The sequence below is a fragment of the Taudactylus pleione genome, unplaced genomic scaffold (assembly GCF_031769625.1).
Source record: "Taudactylus pleione unplaced genomic scaffold, aTauple2 ptg000032l, whole genome shotgun sequence".
Lineage (NCBI taxonomy): Eukaryota > Metazoa > Chordata > Amphibia > Anura > Myobatrachidae > Taudactylus > Taudactylus pleione.
In genome coordinates this window covers 2,233,049-2,256,988 of record NW_028284434.1, presented here as the reverse complement: position 1 = coordinate 2,256,988, position 23,940 = coordinate 2,233,049, and the positions used below count along the sequence as shown (strand labels likewise).

Here is a 23,940-nt window from a genome sequence, read left to right as displayed (position 1 = left end):
TGACTGTACAGTATGCTGTCATGGGCTCGTTTGGATTGTGGAGTGGAGCAATTGTTGTTATGTGAGTCATGTGACTACACTCATCCACATACGCTTTGGAAATATTAGTGGGCAAGTATGGTGTAGACACAGTAACACCACAAATGTTACTAAAGATTAAGAACTCCTGCAAATGTATTATACATACAGTATATATATACATATAAATTTCAAGAACTGGCAATCTACAGGTAGCTGAGACCCATAAATAAGTGGCTTGGGTGCCTTCCTCCAGGATACAATAACATCAGTGATATCCAGAAGAAATAAACAGGTGGCACTCCAAGACTTGTGATAAATAGTGTATTTCAAATCCGATTTGAAAGACACTATTTATCAGAAGTCTTGGAGTGCCACCTGTTTATTTCTGCTATATATATATATATATATATATATATATATATATCAAGCAATAGATGGGTACAACGCCACTACCTGTGTGACTTACTGAGTGAAACAAATAAATATTCAAATGTATAGCAACTTAGCCTATTATTTTTTTCGGCGTCCGCTCTGAGACAATAGTGTAATACTAGTGTGAGTATTTTTAAAAAGTGAAAAACAAGAGAATTGACAATCAGGCGACTAGTTTGCTAGATGTGTAAATTCACACACAGTAAAATGTACAGTAGATAAGTTAATGGTTTACAAATGTAGTTATACCTCAAACCATATAGAGGGGCGTGTTTCACGCTAATTAATAAATATAATAAACCAATAAATAGCAAAGTGCTTAGTGCAAAATATGATATATCTGATTACATCTAGATAAAAAAAAAAAAAACATTTTTGTTGAACTCATATAGACAACAAAGTGCTAGTGCAAAAATATAATGAATCTGAAACAAAGTGCTAGTGCCAAGTATAATAAAAATTATGACAATTTATTGAAAAACAGTGCACATAAAAATATATAAATAAATATGACCATAAAAACAACGACTGGCAGTAAATAGATAAAAACAAAGTAGAGGAAAGTTGATATTTTTAAGCAGCTTATCTGATTGAAGGAGAGAGGTAGTTCTCCACAGTGCATGAGGCAGCCAACAGTCCCAACGCGTTTCGTCACTATGACTTCATCAAGGGGATATTGCTTCAGTGTGGTGGTCCTGTATTCATACCACACTGAGTTCAAATGAGAGTCAGGTGTTCACCCTACTTCCTTTGTCTTAGGGAGACCTCAAAACCAAGCGATTTCATAATTCAGCAAGCCATCATTTAAAATAGTTTGTGTTACAGGGTTTCCCATAAAGAAATGTTAGTTATAAATAGTCAAACGGCGATCTTTTAAGTTCAACTTCCGCCCTTTGTGAACTGGCCTCTGCCCTTAATTGGAGCGTCACATCCGTTCCCGGCAGCTGTGTTAGACCATAGCGCACGATCAAGCACTTCCGTTTTCTTCCTCGTGTTCCGAACTGGGCACGTCACTTCCGCCCGCCGTGTGTTGACGTGTTCGGAGGTGAGCCGTGTCACTTCCACCAACCCTTCTGTCGTTTCGCTCCAGGACGCGGCACATCACTTCCGCCCTTACTTAATAGATGTGTTGAGCTCTTCCGCCCCATTGTTTTCTCCGGACTTATTGCTTCCGCCCTTCTTGTCTATAGAATTAGTATGTTTTTTGCCCAAGTGTGAATAATGAGTAGGTGGTGTCTTCCATATTATCTGAAACTAAAATAATAAAGGATAAGCATTCCATTTAAGGAGGGTAATCTGTTTTGATGCTGGATATATAGGTTAGATCATTAAATGATTAGTCTAAGTATAACATTCTCCTTAGGCATAGATATATATTAGAATAATAATATATTAATAGTTTGATCTAAAAAACACTATGAATATGTACTGAATTGTTTTATGTATATAATTATATTGGATATTGTAAAAAGGAATTTCTTTAAAAGTTCAACCAAGAGGAGCAGAAATTCAGGGATATAATAAGTTGTGAAATGTTCTTAAGGTATGGGGATCATTCTTTCACTCTTTTCCTTGAAGAAGAGGTTCCAAAGACTCTGAAAATTTCTTGGATTTTCATATTGGTCCGACTCAGACAAACGACCTCTTTTCATCCAGTTAGATAGTTACAATCGGTTTTAAGATGTACTTGAAGTATGGGGATCATTCTTTTACTCTTTTTCTTGAAGGGGAGGTTCCAAAGACTCTAAGGATTTCTTGGATAATCATATAAGTCAAACCCAAGATCCACCTCTTTCCATTCAATTGGGTAGTTAGAATTGTAAAGTTCTGATATCATTAATCACTCCTTGGCCTTAAGGCTTGCAATTGTGAATATGCTATAATTCCCTTTTTAGGCATTATCATTCTCTAGCCTGGTTATATTCCAAACCGCCGGCTGAATTTGCAGCACCAGGTATTCTCAATGGGTTACCTTCCTTGGTACTAACCTGGCCCAATCATGCTTTGCTTCCAAGATCGGACGAGATTGGGCTCACACATGATGGTATGGCAGCAAATACATATTTCGATGGTCCATAATGCCAGATATTCTACCAAACCTGGACTTCCCTCAGAAGATGAACCTTCAGGGTACTACTCAGGCCCCTCCATAACCTGGGGGTATATTGGTAGATAGGAATGGAGCATATCACAAGAAAGGAGCAATTTCGTAGTATTCATTGAAGCCTTTCGGTGCCAGTGTGTCCAGTTCAAACAGCCAGAACATCTAGATGTAATCAGATATATCATATTTTGCACTAAGCACTTTGCTATTTATTGGTTTATTATATTTATTAATTAGCGTGAAACACGCCCCTCTATATGGTTTGAGGTATAACTACATTTGTAAACCATTAACTTATCTACTGTACATTTTACTGTGTGTGAATTTACACATCTAGCAAACTAGTCGCCTGATTGTCAATTCTCTTGTTTTTCACTTTTTAAAAATACTCACACTAGTATTACACTATTGTCTCAGAGCGGACGCCGAAAAAAATAATAGGCTAAGTTGCTATACATTTGAATATTTATTTGTTTCACTCAGTAAGTCACACAGGTAGTGGCGCTGTACCCATCTATTGCTTGATACTTCTTTCTTTTTGGTGTTGATTGGGGGAATAGCTGCCTATACTTGTTTAATATGTTTAGAAATAAAGATCGTGTGAATAAAAGGAGTGACCTATGCCAAAGAGTGTTCAATGAAAACACCCCAATATGTGAAAATGTCCCCACACAGAACATGGATAATATGTTCTGGGAAATGGAAAAAATGCTCACAAAAGAAGTAAAGGCATGGTGGGACATTAGGGGACTGGAACACTATTTATCTGTTAACAGAATCCCAAGAGGTCTAAGACTTATTAAGAATCCAACGTTTGGACTGGATAATTCAGATTTTTAAAAAAAATGGGATGACATTTTACACAAATGCTCATTAGAGCTTATAAAACTAATAATTGAGGAAAAAAAGGCAGTACTCTCAAATTTAGAGAAGGAAATCATTAGAATGGAACCCCAGATGGAAGAACACAAAGAAAAAGAGGAATTCAAAGAAAATGAAAAAGTACTACTTAGAAAGGTGGAGAGAGTAGAAGAATCAGTCATGAAGAGCAAAGAAAAGAAGTTTATTAGAGATAAGAAGGACTACGAGTTGAATAAAGTTAAGAATTGGATGAGATTCCAGAAAAAAGAGAGAACCAACACCAGATATGAGTCTGGAGAAGGACTTAGCTGGAAAGTAGCACCCACAAGAAGGTTTAGCTACAGAAGAAACAGAGACCCCACTACTTATACTGGCCCAATAGGACTTAAACCTAGAAATAGGTTTTCCACATTACAACATCTGGACTCAAACAGTGATAATGAGCTTTTTTTATCACCAGCACAAGATCATTTAAGCAACAAAAATCCAATGTTCAGAGAAACCACCAAAACAGCCTCCCCCATGAAGCGAAGGTACAGAGAAGAAGAGGAAAACGGGGTGGCAGGAGGAAGAAACCAAAAAAGGAGGAATTTTTAATAGATCCGAAATCCAAAGGCATATTTAATTTATCCCAGCATACACTCACTAAATCTGAAATAACGTTATTAAGCAAAGGCTTGAACTTTGCCCCGACAAGAAGCATGAACAAATTTGACACTTTTATTGATTTAAACAAGTTTGTGAGAAATCTCACACTCAAACGACATTTCCTGAGAAAAGAATCAGCACCTCTAAAGAACTATATTGCCCCTAATTCAAAATCCGGTCTTAGAGGTAAATCAACATATTACCCACTGGAATCAAAAGGGACTCACATAAACGTTTTCTATGAAATGGTAAAGAAGGACCTTTGCAATAATCAGACAAACTATGCACCAATAAAAAAACAAAATCTAAGTAATAGAGAAAAGGAGGCACTAAAAAACTTAAAAGAAAACCGTGAGATAGTTCTAAAACCAGCTGATAAAGGGGGGGGTTTGGTTATCATGGATTATGCTTACTACTTAAAAGAAGCACATAGATTACTGGATGACCAAATTTCTTATGAAAAATTGACCAAAGATCCAGTTGAAGAATATACAGAAGAACTTAGAATCATTCTACTCTTTGGTTTACAGAGGAATATTTTAACCAAAGAAGAATTTCAATTCTTAATGAAATCAAACCCCACAACCCCGATTTTCTATTTTTTACCAAAAATACATAAGTCACTTACAGAACCTCCAGGGAGGCCTATAATAGCAGGTATTGACTCCCTCACATCCAACCTCTCCAAATATGTTGACATCTTTTTACAAAAATATGTTATCAAACTAGAATCTTATCTAAAGGATACTACGAGTGTATTACAGCAAACCGAAAATATAACATGGAGATCAACTTATAACTGGATAACTATCGATGTACAATCATTATATACATGTATTGAGCATGAAAAAGGTATCAATGCATCAAGAATGTTTTTAGAGTTGGATGAAGAAATTGAAGTTCCACACAAAGAGTTTTTATGTGATCTTATGTCTTTTATACTTACTCATAAATATTTTAAATTTTTAAATCAATTTTATCGTCAAATCTGTGGAACCGCAATGGGTACAACTTTTGCTCCCAGCTTTGCGAATTTGTTCATGGGATGTTGGGAAAAGAATTATGTTTACAGTAATAACCCTTTTAAAGACAATATCATTTTTTATAAGAGATATATTGATGATAATTTAATTATTTGGGAAGGATCGGAAGAATCTTTTAACGATTTTTTAATTTTTATTTCAAATAACAATATGAATCTTAAATTTACATCAAATTTTAACAACAGAAGTATTGAGTTTTTGGATTTGATTTTAACATCAGAAGGTGACCAAATTTGCACAAAAATTTTTATAAAAGGAGTAGATGCGAACAGCTACCTGCATTACAAAAGCTGTCACCTGGACAAATGGAAGAACAACATACCATACTCCCAGTTCTACAGAATTAAACGTAATTGCAGCAATGCTAACGTCTGTAATGAACAACTTGATATTTATGCAACCAGGTTTAGAGAAAAAGAGTATCCGGAAGCAATCATCAATACAGCTATGCAGAAAACGAAAAACCTACAGAGAAATAATCTACTACAATATAAGACGGAGAAACCACAAAAAGAAGAAATGGTACCATTTATTACAACATATAATGGACACGAGAATCATATTAAAAAATCTCTTAACAAAAACTGGAATATCCTTCTGATGGATCCTTTACTCCAAAAGATCCTACCGACAAAACCACAGATTATATATAGAAAATCAAGGAACTTAAAAGATTTACTGGCACCGAGTATGCTGAGGGATAAAGGAAATGAAAGACCAACTATGAACACTTTGAAGTGCAATGGAAGCTATAAATGCGGACATTGCAATATTTGTAAATTTCTTCACCCCAAGAGAAAAACATTCACGAATTCGGACGGATCTAAGGAATACACTATAAAGAATTTTATGAACTGTAACTCCACATCAGTGATATACCTGTTAGAGTGCACATGTGGACTCAAGTACATAGGAAAAACCAAGAGACCACTAAAAATCAGAATTCAGGAGCACATTAGGAACATTAGAAACAGAGTTGAAGGACATGCAGTCTCCAAACACTTCTCAATAAAACATAATTCGGATCCCGAAGATATCACCTTCAAGGCAATAGAACACGTTACTCTGGGAGAAAGAGGTGGGGATTTGGGCAATCTGCTATCAAGAAGAGAGATGTTCTGGCTGTTTGAACTGGACACACTGGCACCGAAAGGCTTCAATGAATACTACGAAATTGCTCCTTTCTTGTGATATGCTCCATTCCTATCTACCAATATACCCCCAGGTTATGGAGGGGCCTGAGTAGTACCCTGAAGGTTCATCTTCTGAGGGAAGTCCAGGTTTGGTAGAATATCTGGCATTATGGACCATCGAAATATGTATTTGCTGCCATGCCCAATCTCGTCCGATCTTGGAAGCAAAGCATGATTGGGCCAGGTTAGTACCAAGGAAGGTAACCCATTGAGAATACCTGGTGCTGCAAATTCAGCCGACGGTTTGGAATATAACCAGGCTAGAGAATGATAATGCCTAAAAAGGGAATTATAGCATATTCACAATTGCAAGCCTTAAGGCCAAGGAGTGATTAATGATATCAGAACTTTACAATTCTAACTACCCAATTGAATGGAAAGAGGTGGATCTTGGGTTTGACTTATATGATTATCCAAGAAATCCTTAGAGTCTTTGGAACCTCCCCTTCAAGAAAAAGAGTAAAAGAATGATCCCCATACTTCAAGTACATCTTAAAACCGATTGTAACTATCTAACTGGATGAAAAGAGGTCGTTTGTCTGAGTCGGACCAATATGAAAATCCAAGAAATTTTCAGAGTCTTTGGAACCTCTTCTTCAAGGAAAAGAGTGAAAGAATGATCCCCATACCTTAAGAACATTTCACAACTTATTATATCCCTGAATTTCTGCTCCTCTTGGTTGAACTTTTAAAGAAATTCCTTTTTACAATATCCAATATAATTATATACATAAAACAATTCAGTACATATTCATAGTGTTTTTTAGATCAAACTATTAATATATTATTATTCTAATATATATCTATGCCTAAGGAGAATGTTATACTTAGACTAATCATTTAATGATCTAACCTATATATCCAGCATCAAAACAGATTACCCTCCTTAAATGGAATGCTTATCCTTTATTATTTTAGTTTCAGATAATATGGAAGACACCACCTACTCATTATTCACACTTGGGCAAAAAACATACTAATTCTATAGACAAGAAGGGCGGAAGCAATAAGTCCGGAGAAAACAATGGGGCGGAAGAGCTCAACACATCTATTAAGTAAGGGCGGAAGTGATGTGCCACGTCCTGGAGCGAAACGACAGAAGGGTTGGTGGAAGTGACACGGCTCACCTCCGAACACGTCAACACACGGCGGGCGGAAGTGACGTGCCCAGTTCGGAACACGAGGAAGAAAACGGAAGTGCTTGATCGCGCGCTATGGTCTAACACAGCTGCCGGGAACGGATGTGACGCTCCAATTAAGGGCAGAGGCCAGTTCACAAAGGGCGGAAGTTGAACTTAAAAGATCGCCGTTTGACTATTTATAACTAACATTTCTTTATGGGAAACCCTGTAACACAAACTATTTTAAATGATGGCTTGCTGAATTATGAAATCGCTTGGTTTTGAGGTCTCCCTAAGACAAAGGAAGTAGGGTGAACACCTGACTCTCATTTGAACTCAGTGTGGTATGAATACAGGACCACCACACTGAAGCAATATCCCCTTGATGAAGTCATAGTGACGAAACGCGTTGGGACTGTTGGCTGCCTCATGCACTGTGGAGAACTACCTCTCTCCTTCAATCAGATAAGCTGCTTAAAAATATCAACTTTCCTCTACTTTGTTTTTATCTATTTACTGCCAGTCGTTGTTTTTATGGTCATATTTATTTATATATTTTTATGTGCACTGTTTTTCAATAAATTGTCATAATTGTTATTATACTTGGCACTAGCACTTTGTTTCAGATTCATTATATTTTTGCACTAGCACTTTGTTGTCTATATGAGTTCAACAAAAATGTTTTTTTTTTTTTTATCTAGATGTAATCAGATATATCATATTTTGCACTAAGCACTTTGCTATTTATTGGTTTATTATATTTATTAATTAGCGTGAAACACGCCCCTCTATATGGTTTGAGGTATAACTACATTTGTAAACCATTAACTTATCTACTGTACATTTTACTGTGTGTGAATTTACACATCTAGCAAACTAGTCGCCTGATTGTCAATTCTCTTGTTTTTCATATATATATATATATATATATATATAATATATATAAAAACAGAGGATGCGCTATCTCCAATTATCAGAACTAGTTTATTGTTCCCTTTTACCTATTAGGATTGTGTAGTTGTATCCTGTAGGTTTTAGTTCAGCTTGGGTTTAATTATGCCTAAGTTTGGGTATTTATACAGGGTGGGGGGTGGGTACGGGAGGTTTGTTCATTTGTTTTTTTTTTCTTTTCTTAATATATATATATATATATTTTTTTTTTTTTGTTATGCCACACTATTTCTTTGGTAAGATCAAATCTGATTTATATTTATATAAGTTATAATGGTAAAGATCTTAACATGGAGTGTTCGGGGGGTTAATGATCATGTGAAGCGCTCTTTGGTCCTTAAAATGGTTAAGCAATATGGGTCTGATATTTCTTATTTAATGGAAACCTACTTAAAAGACCCTGGGTGGTATTGAGTCATTCTTCTCGCACTTTGTCTTCCAGGGGTCTCTCTCTCTATTCTTATAAATAAATCTGTTCCTTTTTCTTTTTCTGCTGTTCAGACTGACCCTTACGGATGTTATGTATTTTTAGAATGTGTAAAAAATTCTAAGACCATTTGCTATTAGCAGTATATATTCCCCCTCCTTGTACCTATGATGTTTTGAAACAAGCTGCTGAATCTGTGGCCTGTTCTCCAGCTACTCCAATACTAAGGCCCTGATTCAGACCCACTCACAATTGGGCGTACGTACGTTCGGCGTACGTAAAAAAATATTTAAATTCAAGCACTCGCTCGTATTTTCGTACGCAGCTAAAAATCCGCCCCAAACTCAGCCGACTCCTCCTCTAACTAACGAGCGTGCCAAATAGCGAGCATACATCCCCGAAATGGCTTGAAGGGAACGCACGCACAAGTACAAACCGGAAGTGGGACTGTCAGATTCCGATTACCTGCTCGTTTTTTCTGCCTACCTCCCTCAATCGTATCATGCCAATCAATGTATCAATTAGCTTAATTGTTTTTTTTTTTCAACACAATGCAATAAACTTTAATCTTGTCCGTGTTTGTGTTTGCTCGCAGAATACGTACGGCTGAAACCTTCGCTTTTATTGTTCAAAAGACATGTTAGCCCCAATTAAACAATTGTTCTATTTGTTTGTATCCCCACAAATTTTCTGTGGTTCATTTCTTTATATAAATTTGCTTACGCATGTCACTGCATCAAGCCTATCATAACTCTCAAGAGATTTGTGGCCCTGTCGAACACATGACTCATACACTAACCAATAGAATTTGTCCTGTTAATTTCCCAAATACATTAGCCAATCAAATTTTTTTGGGGTGCTTTATTAAAAATATTTAGCCAAAAAAACACCATTGCCATCATGAGATCCGCCGCATTCACCAGGCACGAACTGCTGGTGCTGACGGAGGTGATGGACAGGCGGATCACCAGTCAGCCTCCACCCATCTCAAATAGCCGAAAGCATTCCGCATATGCAGAGGTACGTCGCCGCCTGCGCTCCTTCGGCTCACACCGACATATTGGCCAGCTGGAGCGCAGGTGGTCGGACCTGCACCGGCGTACGCCCCGCTTGCTGGCATGCTTTCGCATGCAGATTGCGGAAAGTAAGTTTTCTGGACTGTGGTTTTCAAGTTTATCTTGTGGGCCCTAACTGCGTGTGCATGTTTTCATGTCTGTCCTATTGAGTCATTGTAGTCATATCTGCATGTGCATGTTTTCATGTCTGTCCTATTGAGTCATTGTAGTCATATCTGCATGTGCATGTTTTCATGTCTGTCCTATTGAGTCATTGTAGTCATATCTGCATGTGCATGTTTTCATGTCTGTCTTATTTAGTCATTTTTTTATTTGTTTTATTTTTTTTTTTATTTATGGATTCCTGTTGAAACTAACCACAATATTTTTTTCATTTTTTAGGGGCACAGCAAAGACTACGGCGTCATCGCCAGACAAGATGCCGGTCCTGGCCCCTCTCTCCAACCCCCATTTCCTCAATTACCCCCTCCTCCCCAGACCCTGTGGCCGAGATTTCAGGTCTACTTCCCCTCCAGCCCAATTCCCCCTCTCCTCCATCCGTCCCTCCTCCAAATACCCCCTCCCAGGATTCATCAAACACCCTGCCCCTAGGTTTGGGGAATGTAGCCACCTCCGAGGTGGTCCAGAGAGTGGCTTCTGGCTCTGGCGTTTTGGAGAACGGTATGTTTTTTAATTTTATTTTGGCCACCACAAACTGTTTGTATGTAATCATGTGTCGTCCCCATTTTTGTTGGCTTTCTGTCACCTTAGGGTATTTTTGGGGGTTGTCTTTACCTGTTCCTGCTGATGTCACCATACACATATCACACCTGTCTGCATTTTTTTAGGGCCCTTGTATTTTTGGCGTAGGACATTTTGGGGTGCTGGGTTTTATCCGTGTAATGTTTTGGTTTGCTTGTTTGTGTTTTTTTAGAATGTTGCTTCATTATAGATTTATTAATCCCCAAACTTTTGTCACCCACAGAGGTGCAGAGGCGTCGGGCAGAAATCTGTCATTGTGTGGCCCATATGCGGGAGCAGGTCACCGGGCTTCTGCAGGGCCTTGACCATCTATTGGTCCTCCTTAGGAATTAGTTTTTTTTTTTTTTTTTTAAATTGTTTCCTAATAAATCAGTTTTAATTCAAGCTCTGTCTCCTGCATTTTTAGTAAATCCAAGATTCTTGACACTGACATAAGTAGACTCTTCAAGCAAGGATTGCCACAGAATCTCACTACAGATTGTGTGTTGTATTTTGAATGCAAACAGGCACAAGAAACACCTCCCAGTATCAATGTCATTTTCCTTTTTTTGGGGTGGCCAACATGATAGTTTACAACATTTTTCAGGTTCCTATTTGGTGGCCAATCTGCTTAGGCCAATCTTACGAAGGCAACTGATTGTACAGGATTCCTTGGTGTGTTGGTTAGTACCCCAAAAACATATTACATTTTAGCTCCACTTGCTTCATTACTGGGTTACCCCTTAGGTAAAATTAACGTTTGGGAGTTTGTTTACACTTGCTTCTAACGTGCCCAAAAAGGAAACAAATTACACTCTCCAAATATTTATTCACAACAGAAATCAAAATACAAAGTGGTCACTCACAAACAAAACACACAGTGATAATCAGAAATACACCACATACCAAAAACACGAAACAAACACAACAAATCAAGAACTGGTTGACGGAGGTCCATGCCCACATGATTTCAAAAATATGGCGTTGCAATATTGGTGTCATAATATATTCCAGAAGTTTCCACATAAAGGTTTTTGAATGGTAGCAGGAAGTAGTCATCGTGGGAGTGCCAAAGATTATGCAAACAAACAGAAGATGGTGCAAGAATTAATATCAAAAAAGATGAACGCTAAAAAACCGTAACACATTGGGTATACACACTGTTGTTTGGTCAATAATTATCTAAAATATCGGGCCACCACATCATCGCGTATGGCCCCCCCACATACTGACCTCCGACCAACCTCGGGGGGGCCATCCTCAGGTAAGGCATCCTCTGGCTGCATTGGAACACCACTCCTAATGGCGATGTTGTGAAAGATCCCACACAGGACCACAATTTTCGAAACCATATCCGGCAAATACATGAGCTCGCCACCAGAGCGGTGGAGGCATCTGAATCGGCCTTTTAAAAGGCCGATACAGCGCTCCACCACTTGCCTGGTGGCTGTAAGTGCGGTATTAAACTCACTTTGTGGACCTGGTGTGGGAGCCAAATAAGGAGTGAGCAGCCAGGGCATGCAAGGGTATCCACTGTCTCCTGTGAAAAAGAATAGACAACATCAGGATCACTGAGTATCAAGCTTATCATTGTTATGTACTAAAGGTCTCCACTTACCCAGACGCCACGCATCACCAGCTTGTAGGTTGTTTAATTTGTGCCATATCCCTGATTGCCGGATGACGAAGGAGTCATGTGCACTTCCTGGTAATTTTGCATTCAGGGACAGGATCTGGAGGAAGGCATCACATACCACCATTACATTCAGGGAGTGATAGTGTTTACGGTTGCGAAATATTGCCTCCAGCCATGCTGGAGGCTGAAGTGGTATGTGAGTACCATCCACAACCCCTATGATGTGTGGGAAGCCAGCTATTTGGTAAAAATTGGCCTTGGCCACACTAAGGGCACCCATATCCAAAGGCATTTTAATAAAATGATGGAGGTGCTTGAAAAGTGCCTCCATCACTGCCCTCAGGATCCAGGAAAAGGAGGATTGTGAGATGCCCGGCACTATTCCCACCGTTGTTTGAAACGATCCTGAGGCACAGAAATGTAACACCGCCATAAATTGCGTAAGTGGTGGTATTGCTGTTGGACTGTCAATTTGCCGCTCAAGATCATTCTCTATTAATGAGAGAGTGTCTATGATGATTTTGGGAGGAAGACGGTAGCGTCTTAAAACCTCATCATCGGGCATTCCAAAAAGGGTGACACGTGTTCGAAATATCTGGGGCCTTGCACACCTACGATGCCTACGCCTGGGACGAGATTGAGGTTGGTCGGCTTCCGGGAGCATGGCCAGAACAATCTGCCCAAGATCAACCTGAAATGGCAAGATTTGAATGAAAGGCTTTGGACCCACCCCAAAAGAAAATTAAGAACAACTTAGCTTGATGATACCATCCATTGCTGCTTATATGCCGGGGTATTGTCATGATACATCTAAACTGAAATTAATCCCAAAAATAATTTGTAAAAGTTTAGTCTGTGCATTTATGTTTCTAAAATTTGTGCTAGACAAAACATAAAATAGGCGAAACACACATTTGGACAAAGAGCAAAACGACATTGCACACAGTACATCAAAATGGGTTGAATGTAAGCCAAAAAAGCGAAAGGGCAACCACAAACAATTTTACAGGATTAATAAGCATTTAAAAATGCGCGAATTAGTTTGCCAAAACAAGTTAATAAACAAACAGAGAAAAATGCGCTAATTATTTCGCCAATACAAGTTAATAAACAAACAGAGAAAAATGCGCTAATTATTTTGCCAATACAAGTCACTATACAAACAGAGAAAAATGCGCTAAATATTTCGCCAATACAAGTCACTATACAAACAGAGAAAAATGCGCTAATTAGTTCGCCAATACAAGTCACTATACAAACAGAGAAAAATGCGCTAATTAGTTTGCAAATACAAGTTAAAATATGGACTTACCAAGAGCAAATATATAAGATTCCAAATCAAAAGGTCTTTGGGTCCGAAAAAAAAAAACACCTAAAAGAGATGAAATTATGGATCAAAAAATTAAAAACAAGAAGAAACACAATGAGACACCAATTGAACCAAAGTTAGACTTCTCAAAACTTACCAAATCAAGAAACGAGGCCAAAAAAAAAAAAAAGCGAACGGAAAATCAAAACGCAAATCTAGCAAACAAAATAAACTCCAAACGCCAACTCCTTAATCCACAAACAAGAAACTCCAACCAAGGTAACCTCCAACAATCCAAAAACGCCACCTCGACTCAAGACACACCAAGCCATAAATGGTGTTTCGTTTCCCGCACAAATTAAGGAGGGATCATAGGAACGCACAATCAATGATGCGGCCGCAAAATAAGGACGCATGTATAAATACGTCACGAAAACATATTTAAATTCTGGTGTATTTCTTGTTTGGACCTCAGACATGGCTACAGACCAGGGAAACAATGGACAAGAGTCAGGCGGTAAGTCTTTCATGCATTTTGGCTCAATGATTAATTTGAAACATAAGATTGGGCAAGTTGTGAATTTGAGAAATCTGAATATTTACACAAATAGGTGAGGAGGATGACATGGAAGAGGCTGCTGGGCCCAGTATTCCGGCCAAAGCTGCCAAAAAAAAAGGCAGCCACATTTCACAAGAAAGGAGATGGAGGTTTTGATTCAGAAGTGTGTGGACATCCTGCCACAGGCAGACAGGAATATGAGTACAAGCCAGAAGTGGAGAATGTGGGAAGAGGTAGCCGTTGCTGTCAATAGGGTGGGTGATTATGTCCGTCTAGCCCGGGATGTCAAACGGCGGTAAGTAAACACTTGCCCCCCCTAAAAACAAACCCCATTTTAAACAAAGGATAATGGTTTCCATTTTATCCCACAGATGGGCCGACTTCAAATATCGCCTAAAGCAAAAACTCGCGGACAGGGCTAGGCATGCAAGGGGGACAGGTGGGGGCCCCACCCCTGTGTCATTGGAGTTGACGGATTTAGAAGAGCTGGCACAGGGGTGTGTGCAGCCTGTGGAGGTGTTTGGCATGTCCAACATGGATACGGACATGCCAGACTTTGCGGCTCCTCATGTTGTCCAAGGTAAATCTTGTGATGTCACCAACTCTAAAATGTTAGTGGGCCAATATGTAGATTCTAATGTGTGTCTTTTCTCATTTTTCCAAACAGAGACACAGGCGGATGAGTCTGCTCCAGAGGGGAGCCTTGGCCGCCGAATTTCTGCTGGCTCTGCAGGGGAGGAACCAGTACATCCGGCTGAGGACCCTGCAGAAGCCAGTCCAGGGCAATCCCCCTCGCAGGCAGTGGCCCTCCTCACAGAACTCAATTTCAAATCGGATTTCCATACGGAGATTCAGCAGAGGATGGACGCCAGTCTGCTACGGGTGACTGAGGCCCTGGAGCAAAATGCTGTGGCCAATGTGACCATTGGTCAGGCCCTGGCGGAAAATACCAGGGCCAACTTCCGCATCGCCAATGCCCTGGAGCAGCTCGTTCGCCAGCACATGGTGGAGCCGACCTCCCTTCCTGCCGGAACATCAGGATCCTTGACCTCTGGCACAACATCAGCCAATCCTCCAAATGTGCCTAGCCCTGTGCCTAGTCCAGAGGCCACAACATCTGCCTCTGGACAGGCAAGCCCGATGACATCCCGGACCCGGTCTGGCGCCCTCCCTCCCCCAGCCAAACGGGTGAAAAAACGGTGAAAGCAATGGCGACTTTTCCCACACTCCTTCTGTGCTTGGCTCATATTCCTTTCTGGTCAAAACTTCCCTCTCCTTTCTTGTGAATTGTTTTTAATTTTGTGTTCTACATTTCATAAATCTTTTATGTTGGCCCAATTATTGTAACTTTGGAAATGAACCCTGCAAAAAAACTTCGCCAAAAATTGATTTTATTGTGATTTTTTGTTTGAGCAATAAAACAAAAAAACAAAACTGACATTGTATTCTCACATTATTGTCAAAATGGATTACATTTAATCCAGGGCCAAAAGGCACAAACTGGCAAGAACCACATTTTACATGCCAACCCCCAAAAAAGGGCTCTTTAAGGAACATTTCAAATTTAACATAACAAGGCAAATTCAACAGGCCAAAAGAAAAAGGTAAAAACCAAAAAAACATGATGAAATTATTGTTACAATAGGCCCTAACCAACAAATTGAGCCCCAAAGAAAGTATCACAAATGTACGTAAATTGATTGTGTAATCAGCACATTAGCAGCTATGATTTCCACCTGCGTACGCTTTTGTGCTAACACAAAAAACTACTTTCAAAACACATACCAAGCCGGTTTTCAATCCACCACTAATTGCTGTTCAGACCACCCGCGATTAATCGCAGCAACATCGAGGAGTGCCGGGATGGAGGAGAAGGCCATCGCCAATGTGGTCGAGTAAGCCAGACCCTAAGCTGTGCGAGCATTTTGAAGGGAAAGAGGATCATCCAGTGACGTATGAGCCGGTCCGTACACATTTTACGCTCGCATCTGCTAATGTATGTACGCTCCAAAAACGCCTCACCACGCCTGCGTTTTTCCATCTCCACCCCCGTCAACACCCAAAAACGTCCTGTTCTGTCAATCACATTTGACATGTCACTTCCTGTACTCTATTTGACGAACGAGACCAAAAAAACTCGCAATCTGCCATACGCACGTGCGCAGTGTTACACCGACGCATGCGCGGTTAGTCAACATCGGAATGCAACGAGCGTACTGCTGTTTGCGAGTGGCTCTGAATGAGGGCCAATGTCTTGGAAATTATAACAATATAATGGATCTGGCTATAGATAAATGGCGTGAGTCTTCGGATTCTCTCCCTACAGGATTTACTGGTTTTGCAAATGTTATAGCAGATTTGGGATGGATTGATGCGTGGTTGCTAAAATATCCTGTGTATGGCAATTCTCCTGCATTTGCGCCACAAATCGATAATTTTCTAGATTAGACTTAGCCTTGGTGTCCCCTTCTGTGATGCCTAATATAACTAATATAGAGTATAAAGCCAGAGGGGTTTCAGATCACTCTCCTCTTTTGGTAAACGTTAATATGTGCACTTCTAGGGGTTTACGGCTTTAGAAAATACACCAATCTTGGCTCCTCCAAATGGGTGCAGGCTCAGAATTGGAAGAAATGTGGGAAGGCTATTTTGCTGATAATGTTCACCTCTGTGACACTGGTTTGGCATGCCTTTAAGGCCTTTTTACGTGGGTCATTCATAAAAAGGGTGGCAGTACTTAAAATATTTTACAGACAGAAAGAAAATGCTTTGGAGATGACTTGCAGGAAACTCGAGTTGGATTATCTGGGGAACAGGTTGGAATCTTCTCGTTTGAAATGGTTAGCTGATCAGACTGACTGGACTGATCATTTAGGAAAACGAAAAACTGGAAGCGCTGTCCCTGAGGACTTCAAAAATCAGTGTGATAATATCTAATATCAAAGTTTAAATTATCACAATCAATGGAACTGAGCTAATCATAAATGGACAATACCATGAGCACATTAAAAAATAAATAAAAATTTTGTATTTTTTTTATAAGAAACAAAAAAATTGAATAAACATACAAAGATAAAGAGAAAAATAATAAAATTTGAAACCACATGGGATTAAATACACATCAATTGTAGTGATATAATGATGATGCACATATAGTGGCTTAAAACCAACAGATTGATATTGCAATAGAATCGTAAAAAAGCTTGCTGAAATTGACTTGGAACATCGACCTGTAACCTACATAGAAAAATGCCTTAATTGGCAACTGGATTGTTACACACTAGCAGTAAACTGCAACAAAGTTGTCAGTATATGTCAATAGACACTGCAAGTGGTGATGATAGCCACCATTAGTAACGATTTGGTCAGAAATAGGTGTACACCTCATGCACATAAACAAACGCCGGGAGTATATCCCTGTAGCACCGCTAGCAAAGTCCCAATTCTTGTCTGTATTAGGGGTCCCAAGTAGGTACAGGGACAATAAATATCCTGACAAAAAGACACTCCGGAGCCAGTGGTAAGTGCGGTCAATGTGGAAATAACAGTACTATTGATGAGGTACTTCAGTGTCCAGTGAATGGATTCCACAGCCGCCGTCCGTCCGGGATGAGGCCTTACACGAGTGCACTTGTGGCCGCCTGGTGAGAGACTGTCAGAGCTCTTGGTCGATACACGGGACAGCAATACTGCAGTGTAGGTCCCTGCGTTGGTGTTCCGGCTCCTGTCAGGCTGTATTGTAGATGGAATTTTGCCACAGGGATTAAGCTGGGGACCATAAACAGCGCGTTGCCGGGAACTCCTGGTTATACTCCGGTCAGGCTGCGGTGTATGAATAGTTCACCAACGTCAAGTTCAGAGGTGCATAATCAGCAAGCGGGGAATGAAGGCTTGACTCGTTTCTCAGCAGTTGCTGTTTCTTCAAGAAAAAAAAAATAAAATATTTATTTTTTAATGTGCTCATGGTATTGTCCATTTATGATTAGCTCAGTTCCATTGATTGTGATAATTTAAGCTTTGATATTAGATATTATCACACTGATTTTTGAAGTCCTCAGGGACAGCGCTTCCAGTTTTTCGTTTTCCTCTATGGTATATTGTGAGGGTCAGCTCCTCATTCGGCAGCAGCAGTCACCTGAGACCTCTTTGATTGGGTCCTGTGAATTGAAAGGTATCATCATTATTTTAATATTATCATTTATCCTCTCTTGTTAGTATAGCTCCCCGATTGTGTGTTTTGGACTGATCATTTGACTGATAAAACGAACCGCAGATTATTGTTCCGTTCCCACTTACATTAAATGCAGGCTGCCAGAATTGGTAGCTTTTTGGCTCATTTAGTACTGCTTTTGTTTTGGAACTTATTGGGCCCAAAGGCTCTGTAGTCATGTGTACACCTGATTAGCAGAGATTTTTAGTTCTTTCTATAAAAGCTATATAAAACTAAGCTGACTGTAAGTATAGATTCCTTGTCACATTATGTTTCCTCTGCCATGCTCCCCAAATTGTCATCTGAGGCCTACACTTTTTTAGGCTTTCCTTTAACGTTAGAAGAGCTAGAAGTGCAATTATGTCTGTCCTTGGTAATAAGGCACCTGGATCCGATGTGATTCCCAGAGAACTACTGTATATAGAAAACATGCCCGTACATTTATTCCATGAATTTGTATATTTATGAGGAGAATTTGTTTCCTTCATCCATGTCTGAAGCTACGATTGTTGTACTCCCCAAGCCTGGGAAGGAACCTAGGTACCCGGATTCATATAGATCAATATCTCTAATTCTCACAGATGCAGTGATTACTTCAATTATTCATGCGGACCAAACCGATTTGATGTAATCCAATAGGGGGAGCTATAATAAGTAATTTCAATCAGCTAAATGTGATGCAATTCAATAGAACCCAATAGGGGGAGTTGTAAAATACAGTCCTTATTAATCAAGCTGATTATGTTATATACTAGTTATTACAGCTTCCTTCGAATCACTGATAGTTTATATATCATTTGAATTAGCACTATAACTCATTAACGCATTTTGCAGCCCCATAAGAGGAGTTAATATAATATAAATATAATCTTTATAACCCTTATGGGAGACACTACAATAGAGATATAACATACTTATCAAATAAATTCAAGTTTAATATGCGATGTACACCATTTAGCACAAATGTTAATGTTTTTTGATTGATATGTTATCAACACTTCTCAATATAACACTTCTTAGAGACTATCAAACCTATTAATATATATGATTGCTGCAGTTGATTGTTTATTTCTTAACCCAATAGGGGACACAAAGATTTGTATCAGGAACTGAATACATGTTCCCATGTGACAGTATTCCATGAATACAAATAGGTGGCCCTCATAGAGGACATTGTGCATAATATAGCACCCATTAAATCAACCTGGTTTCTTTTCTACATTTAACAACTAAAGGTGTAATGGCATACCATAATCAATAGATGGCAGCATAATATCACCAATGGAATTTATATCTTGGTTTAGTTTCAATACAGTATATCTAACTACAATTGTGGGTAGTACATGCAGGGCTATTTGATTTCAACTATATAAATATATGTTATGATTAATGACACTGGAGACAACAACATTTAATAGAATCTTTACTCAGAAACAACTGAAAGGGACACAGAGACAAATTAATTATTAATAATTTAATATCATTTGATGACACACATTTGTTTCAATGTTTTTATTATATTTTTTTCTTGGAATATTTCACTAATAAGGCGAAATTTTTTTATAAATAATTTATTTAATAAAAGTTATATTTTATATATAATTATCCTCTATGTGCGCCAACAAAGAGACAATACCCTTTTCTTCTCTTTTTTTGTAAAGAACTGAAAAAGGAAAGATCCTTTAGTTACTGACATATGAAAAGTTATAGCTGGTACGAGGTTATTTTTACTCTGGGTGCTGGAGTTTATGATTTCAACATGAGTGGAGTGTTTCTAACACATATTTGTGTCTGTGTTGATCTTCACTACTTCTGCATGCAAGCACTTTAACACGTATATGTTCATATATATTGTTTCAGATTACACTGTCTGCTTTTGGTTTTTTTTCTGTTTTCTTTGAGATTGCATCGTGGGGATTAAACAAAGATTTTGCAAGGTCTTATCTCTAAACCTTATGGACTTAGTCTAAAAATTCTTGCTATAGAAACCACTAATCAGAATTAGTACACTGAAGGCGCCGTTCCTTTTGTAATTAATTCCTTTTGTGATTTTCTTGAATAGATCACATGTTGGAAGGTTTGGCAGCAAACTCAAACAAGGAGTGTTTATAATAATGATGCACAAGCCACGTGCCTTATTTTCTTTCTACACACATTATTTATGAGCTTTGTGCACCACTTACATTAATTTGTATCATATATATATACCGTATGTATATATATATATATATGTATATATATATATATATATATTGGTTTGTTTCTTTTTCTGTACAATTGAGCCATAGATAATCCTATGTGTAGCACCAAGCTGCCAGGCACCGTCCATAGATGAGCTGTGCTGGATGATGGGTACTGTATTTCGTATTTTACTGACAGGTGTATTATGAAGTCAGAAACCTCTAAAGATAGGCGGCCACTAGTTTGCCTGTGTAGTTGGATCAGCAGATACTACTGCTAGGTTCAGAGGTCTTGGTATACTCTAACCTCCAAAGGATAGTGTATTAATAGAAAGTGTCTGTTAAGGTCAGGAGGCAGGTGACTGTTGCACAATTTAGTGACCAATGGTGCCTGAAGGACACCTGGGATCAAGCAGTGATATTTATTGCAAATGTTACCAGTGATGACCTCATTCAGTAACTACTTTTGTGGCAGTCTTATTGCCCAACAAACTGTGACAATTCAGGCAAAAATGTAATAGAAAATGTAAAATAATTGTCAGCTTTTTGCCCTCATGTTACCCTAAGCCAGTTCCTACAGTATGTCTTCCAATAATAAATTTGGGTTTTGGTGCATAATTAGTAATTATAGAGAATTACATCCATTAATTATCATTTCTTATCACTCTTTATCACATCACAAAGAAGTTAAGTATAGCTCGGATATAACTAAAATAATATCCACAAAGACATGGGCAACAATTCTTGCGATGTGTAAGAAGCAAAGTTATCCGACCATTTTACTTCTGGATTTGGGACCCGGCTATTCTACTGTGCATACCTGGTCTGCTAGTTGTACATGTGAATGCGGACTGTACCAGGGAGGGATCCTACAGATCCCTGAATGGGATTTTTCACAAAATTGTAGCCTGTAGGCTACAATGGCTAATGCCATCTGAAGATGGTGTTCGCTATCAGGGCCAAGTTCCAGAATAGTTTACATTACAGAACTTGTTAAATTTGGCTTTTCAGCAATTCCCATAGAAACCTAGGGGGCTGCTTTTGTGATGAAAAACAGGGGATAGCAGCAGAAATCTGATATCTACTACGGTTTCCCTTAAAGCCAGGAGATCTATAGTGTTTGTGGGAACAGAAGCCTCTGAAAATGAGACAAATATTCTTCATGAAAGTGGAAGTTCACATCATCCAGTAAATGTAGTATGAATGTAATTAAAAACCAACAAAAACATGTCATGTCCTACATTTATATTTAGTCACCAGAAGACTTTTACCTAATAAATTCCACTTTTATAGTTTATCCACACGGGATCCTCATGAAATTTGGGCAATTAGCTGTAAACTTTAATGAGGTAGGGGCAGATGTGAATAATTCAAAATTATCTAGAAAGGGCGATGTAATATGGTGGTGCTATACAAATAAACATTATTATTATTATTATTATTATTATTATTATCAGCTAAACTACTTATATTACCAGTAGACAGTAAACAATATCATTCATGAATTAAAATAAATATAATACATTTTCTTTGCTTATTCTCAATTCTACCATATCTATAAGCCAAATTCCTAGTGCACAGTTATCTGTTTTGTAGGTAAGCAAAGTAGAGTTTGGGAAAGTTATGTCTGTCCTGTGTCCATCTATTTTCCCTAGAGTCCAGTTTAATTGTATGCAATAATACTTTGGTAATATTCTCATTAGTAATAGTCCTTTCATTATACAGAACAACAAAACGCATATTACCTTCAAAAACACAATTTACCTATCAATGAACTCATCAGTTGGTGGAGAGGATGTTGTCAGTATAGATTATTCTTGTGTATACCCTCTGGATATGCAGCTCTCTCTTGACACAGCTCTTCGACCCTTTTCAAGGTAACTATGCAATAGTGTGCATGAACTATAATTAACAAGTGATATAACATATCTATTAAATGCAAAGTTCTTGTGAGAGCGGGCTTAATGCTATTTGTATCATATAGTCTTCTTTTATTGTAGCTAATGCATGCTTGTCTTAACTCTCCATTATACAGTGCTGTAGAGTACACAGTGACTTTAAAAATTAGAATAAATAAATTAAATTTTATGAATGGCACTTTATGTTATTGTGATAGATGCAATATAGTTGCTTTCACAAAATTAAAACCTGTGATTATCTGGACTATTCAAAATTGTCTGTCCCAAGACTAATCATGTCTGTGGAAATACTCAGTTGTGAAGGAAGCTTATTAAATATGTTATGTGCAAAGGTCACTCAAGATGCATCATTTATACATGCTGTCACATTGTATGTTATAACATTTGCATCTATCTCAGACATACATGCCTACTCTCCCAGGAGTCGCAGGAGGCTCCCGATTTTCAGGTAACCCCCGCACCCCCGGAATAATAGACATATCTCCCGCATCCTGCCCACTTCCTAGTGAAGTGGGCAGGATGGTGAGATTTTACGGGGAATTTTGGGTACGCTGGGAAGGGGCGAGCGAAATGGCGCAAGTCATGCCTAATGATGAATATAGTCTGGCCCCACCCCCCAAAGATGAAAGCCACAGGTACCCTCTGGCTGCTCCCAGAAAAGTGCCCGGCAATGTCGGTAAGCATGATCTCAGATCACCTGCCATTCTGCATGATAGCATATATCATGGCTTAATCTGTTCCCATACATATTGTTTCCAAAAATATACTTCTTTAATTTTCTAAAATAATATTCCTAAAAAGTAATGCTATCAATACTGACATGTCTTCTTTCAATGTGCAGTCATGCACCCTGGGTCTAATTCTGAGTTGTGAGCAAAGCAAAAAAGAGAAAGAAACTTTACACCTTGGCCAAACCATGTTGCACTGCAGGAGAGAGTTAGAGATTTATACAGGATGAGAGAGGAGCATGACCAAACTAATATTTAAATTGCTTACAGTGTAAAACTAAAGCTGCATGCAAAACAAATAAATGTATTTGCTCCCCTTTTGGTGCAAGATGGTTTGTCCAGCTGTAAAGTTGCATTTTGCCTTTGTTCCCAACTCATAATCAGCCCCTACATCCCCATGTGTGTAACTGCTATATACAGAAAGTAATAAGGAAGTTTCATATTCTCTGTGTAAGAAGCAAGACATCTGTAAGATAAGTTAAAACTGAAACTGAAAAATTCAACCTGCAAGTGGAAGTTACAGTAACATCTTTATTATGGAATTGGTATTATATACCACCGGACATAAGCACGGCGGATGTAATACCGACGCCAGAAGACAGAATGGAGAAGATCCCGACATGGTAAGTATTTGGGCTGTCACTAACTCTCTCTCCCCCTAACCCTAACCTTCCCTTAGGGGTGACTAACCCTAACCTCCCCCTAGTGCCTAACCCTAACCTCCCCACATGGGTGCCTAAACCTAACCCCTCCTCCTCGCACCCTAAACCTAACCCTCTTGGGAGGGAGCCTAACCCTAACC

At 38.8% G+C, this 23,940-nt stretch overlaps 1 protein-coding gene and 1 pseudogene across 1 annotated transcript in view; one reads left to right on the top strand and one right to left on the bottom strand.

Annotated features, from left to right (window-relative positions):
* Positions 1-23,940, top strand: part of LOC148538908 (uromodulin-like) — a 202,808-nt gene that overhangs the window by 161,711 nt on the left and 17,157 nt on the right. Inside the window, exon 13 of the mRNA XM_088451929.1 lies at positions 22,217-22,368. Coding sequence (XP_088308055.1) covers positions 22,217-22,368 — 152 coding nt within the window. The remainder of the gene's footprint in view (positions 1-22,216; positions 22,369-23,940) is intronic.
* On the bottom strand, positions 2,393-2,511 carry LOC148538909 (5S ribosomal RNA; annotated as a pseudogene).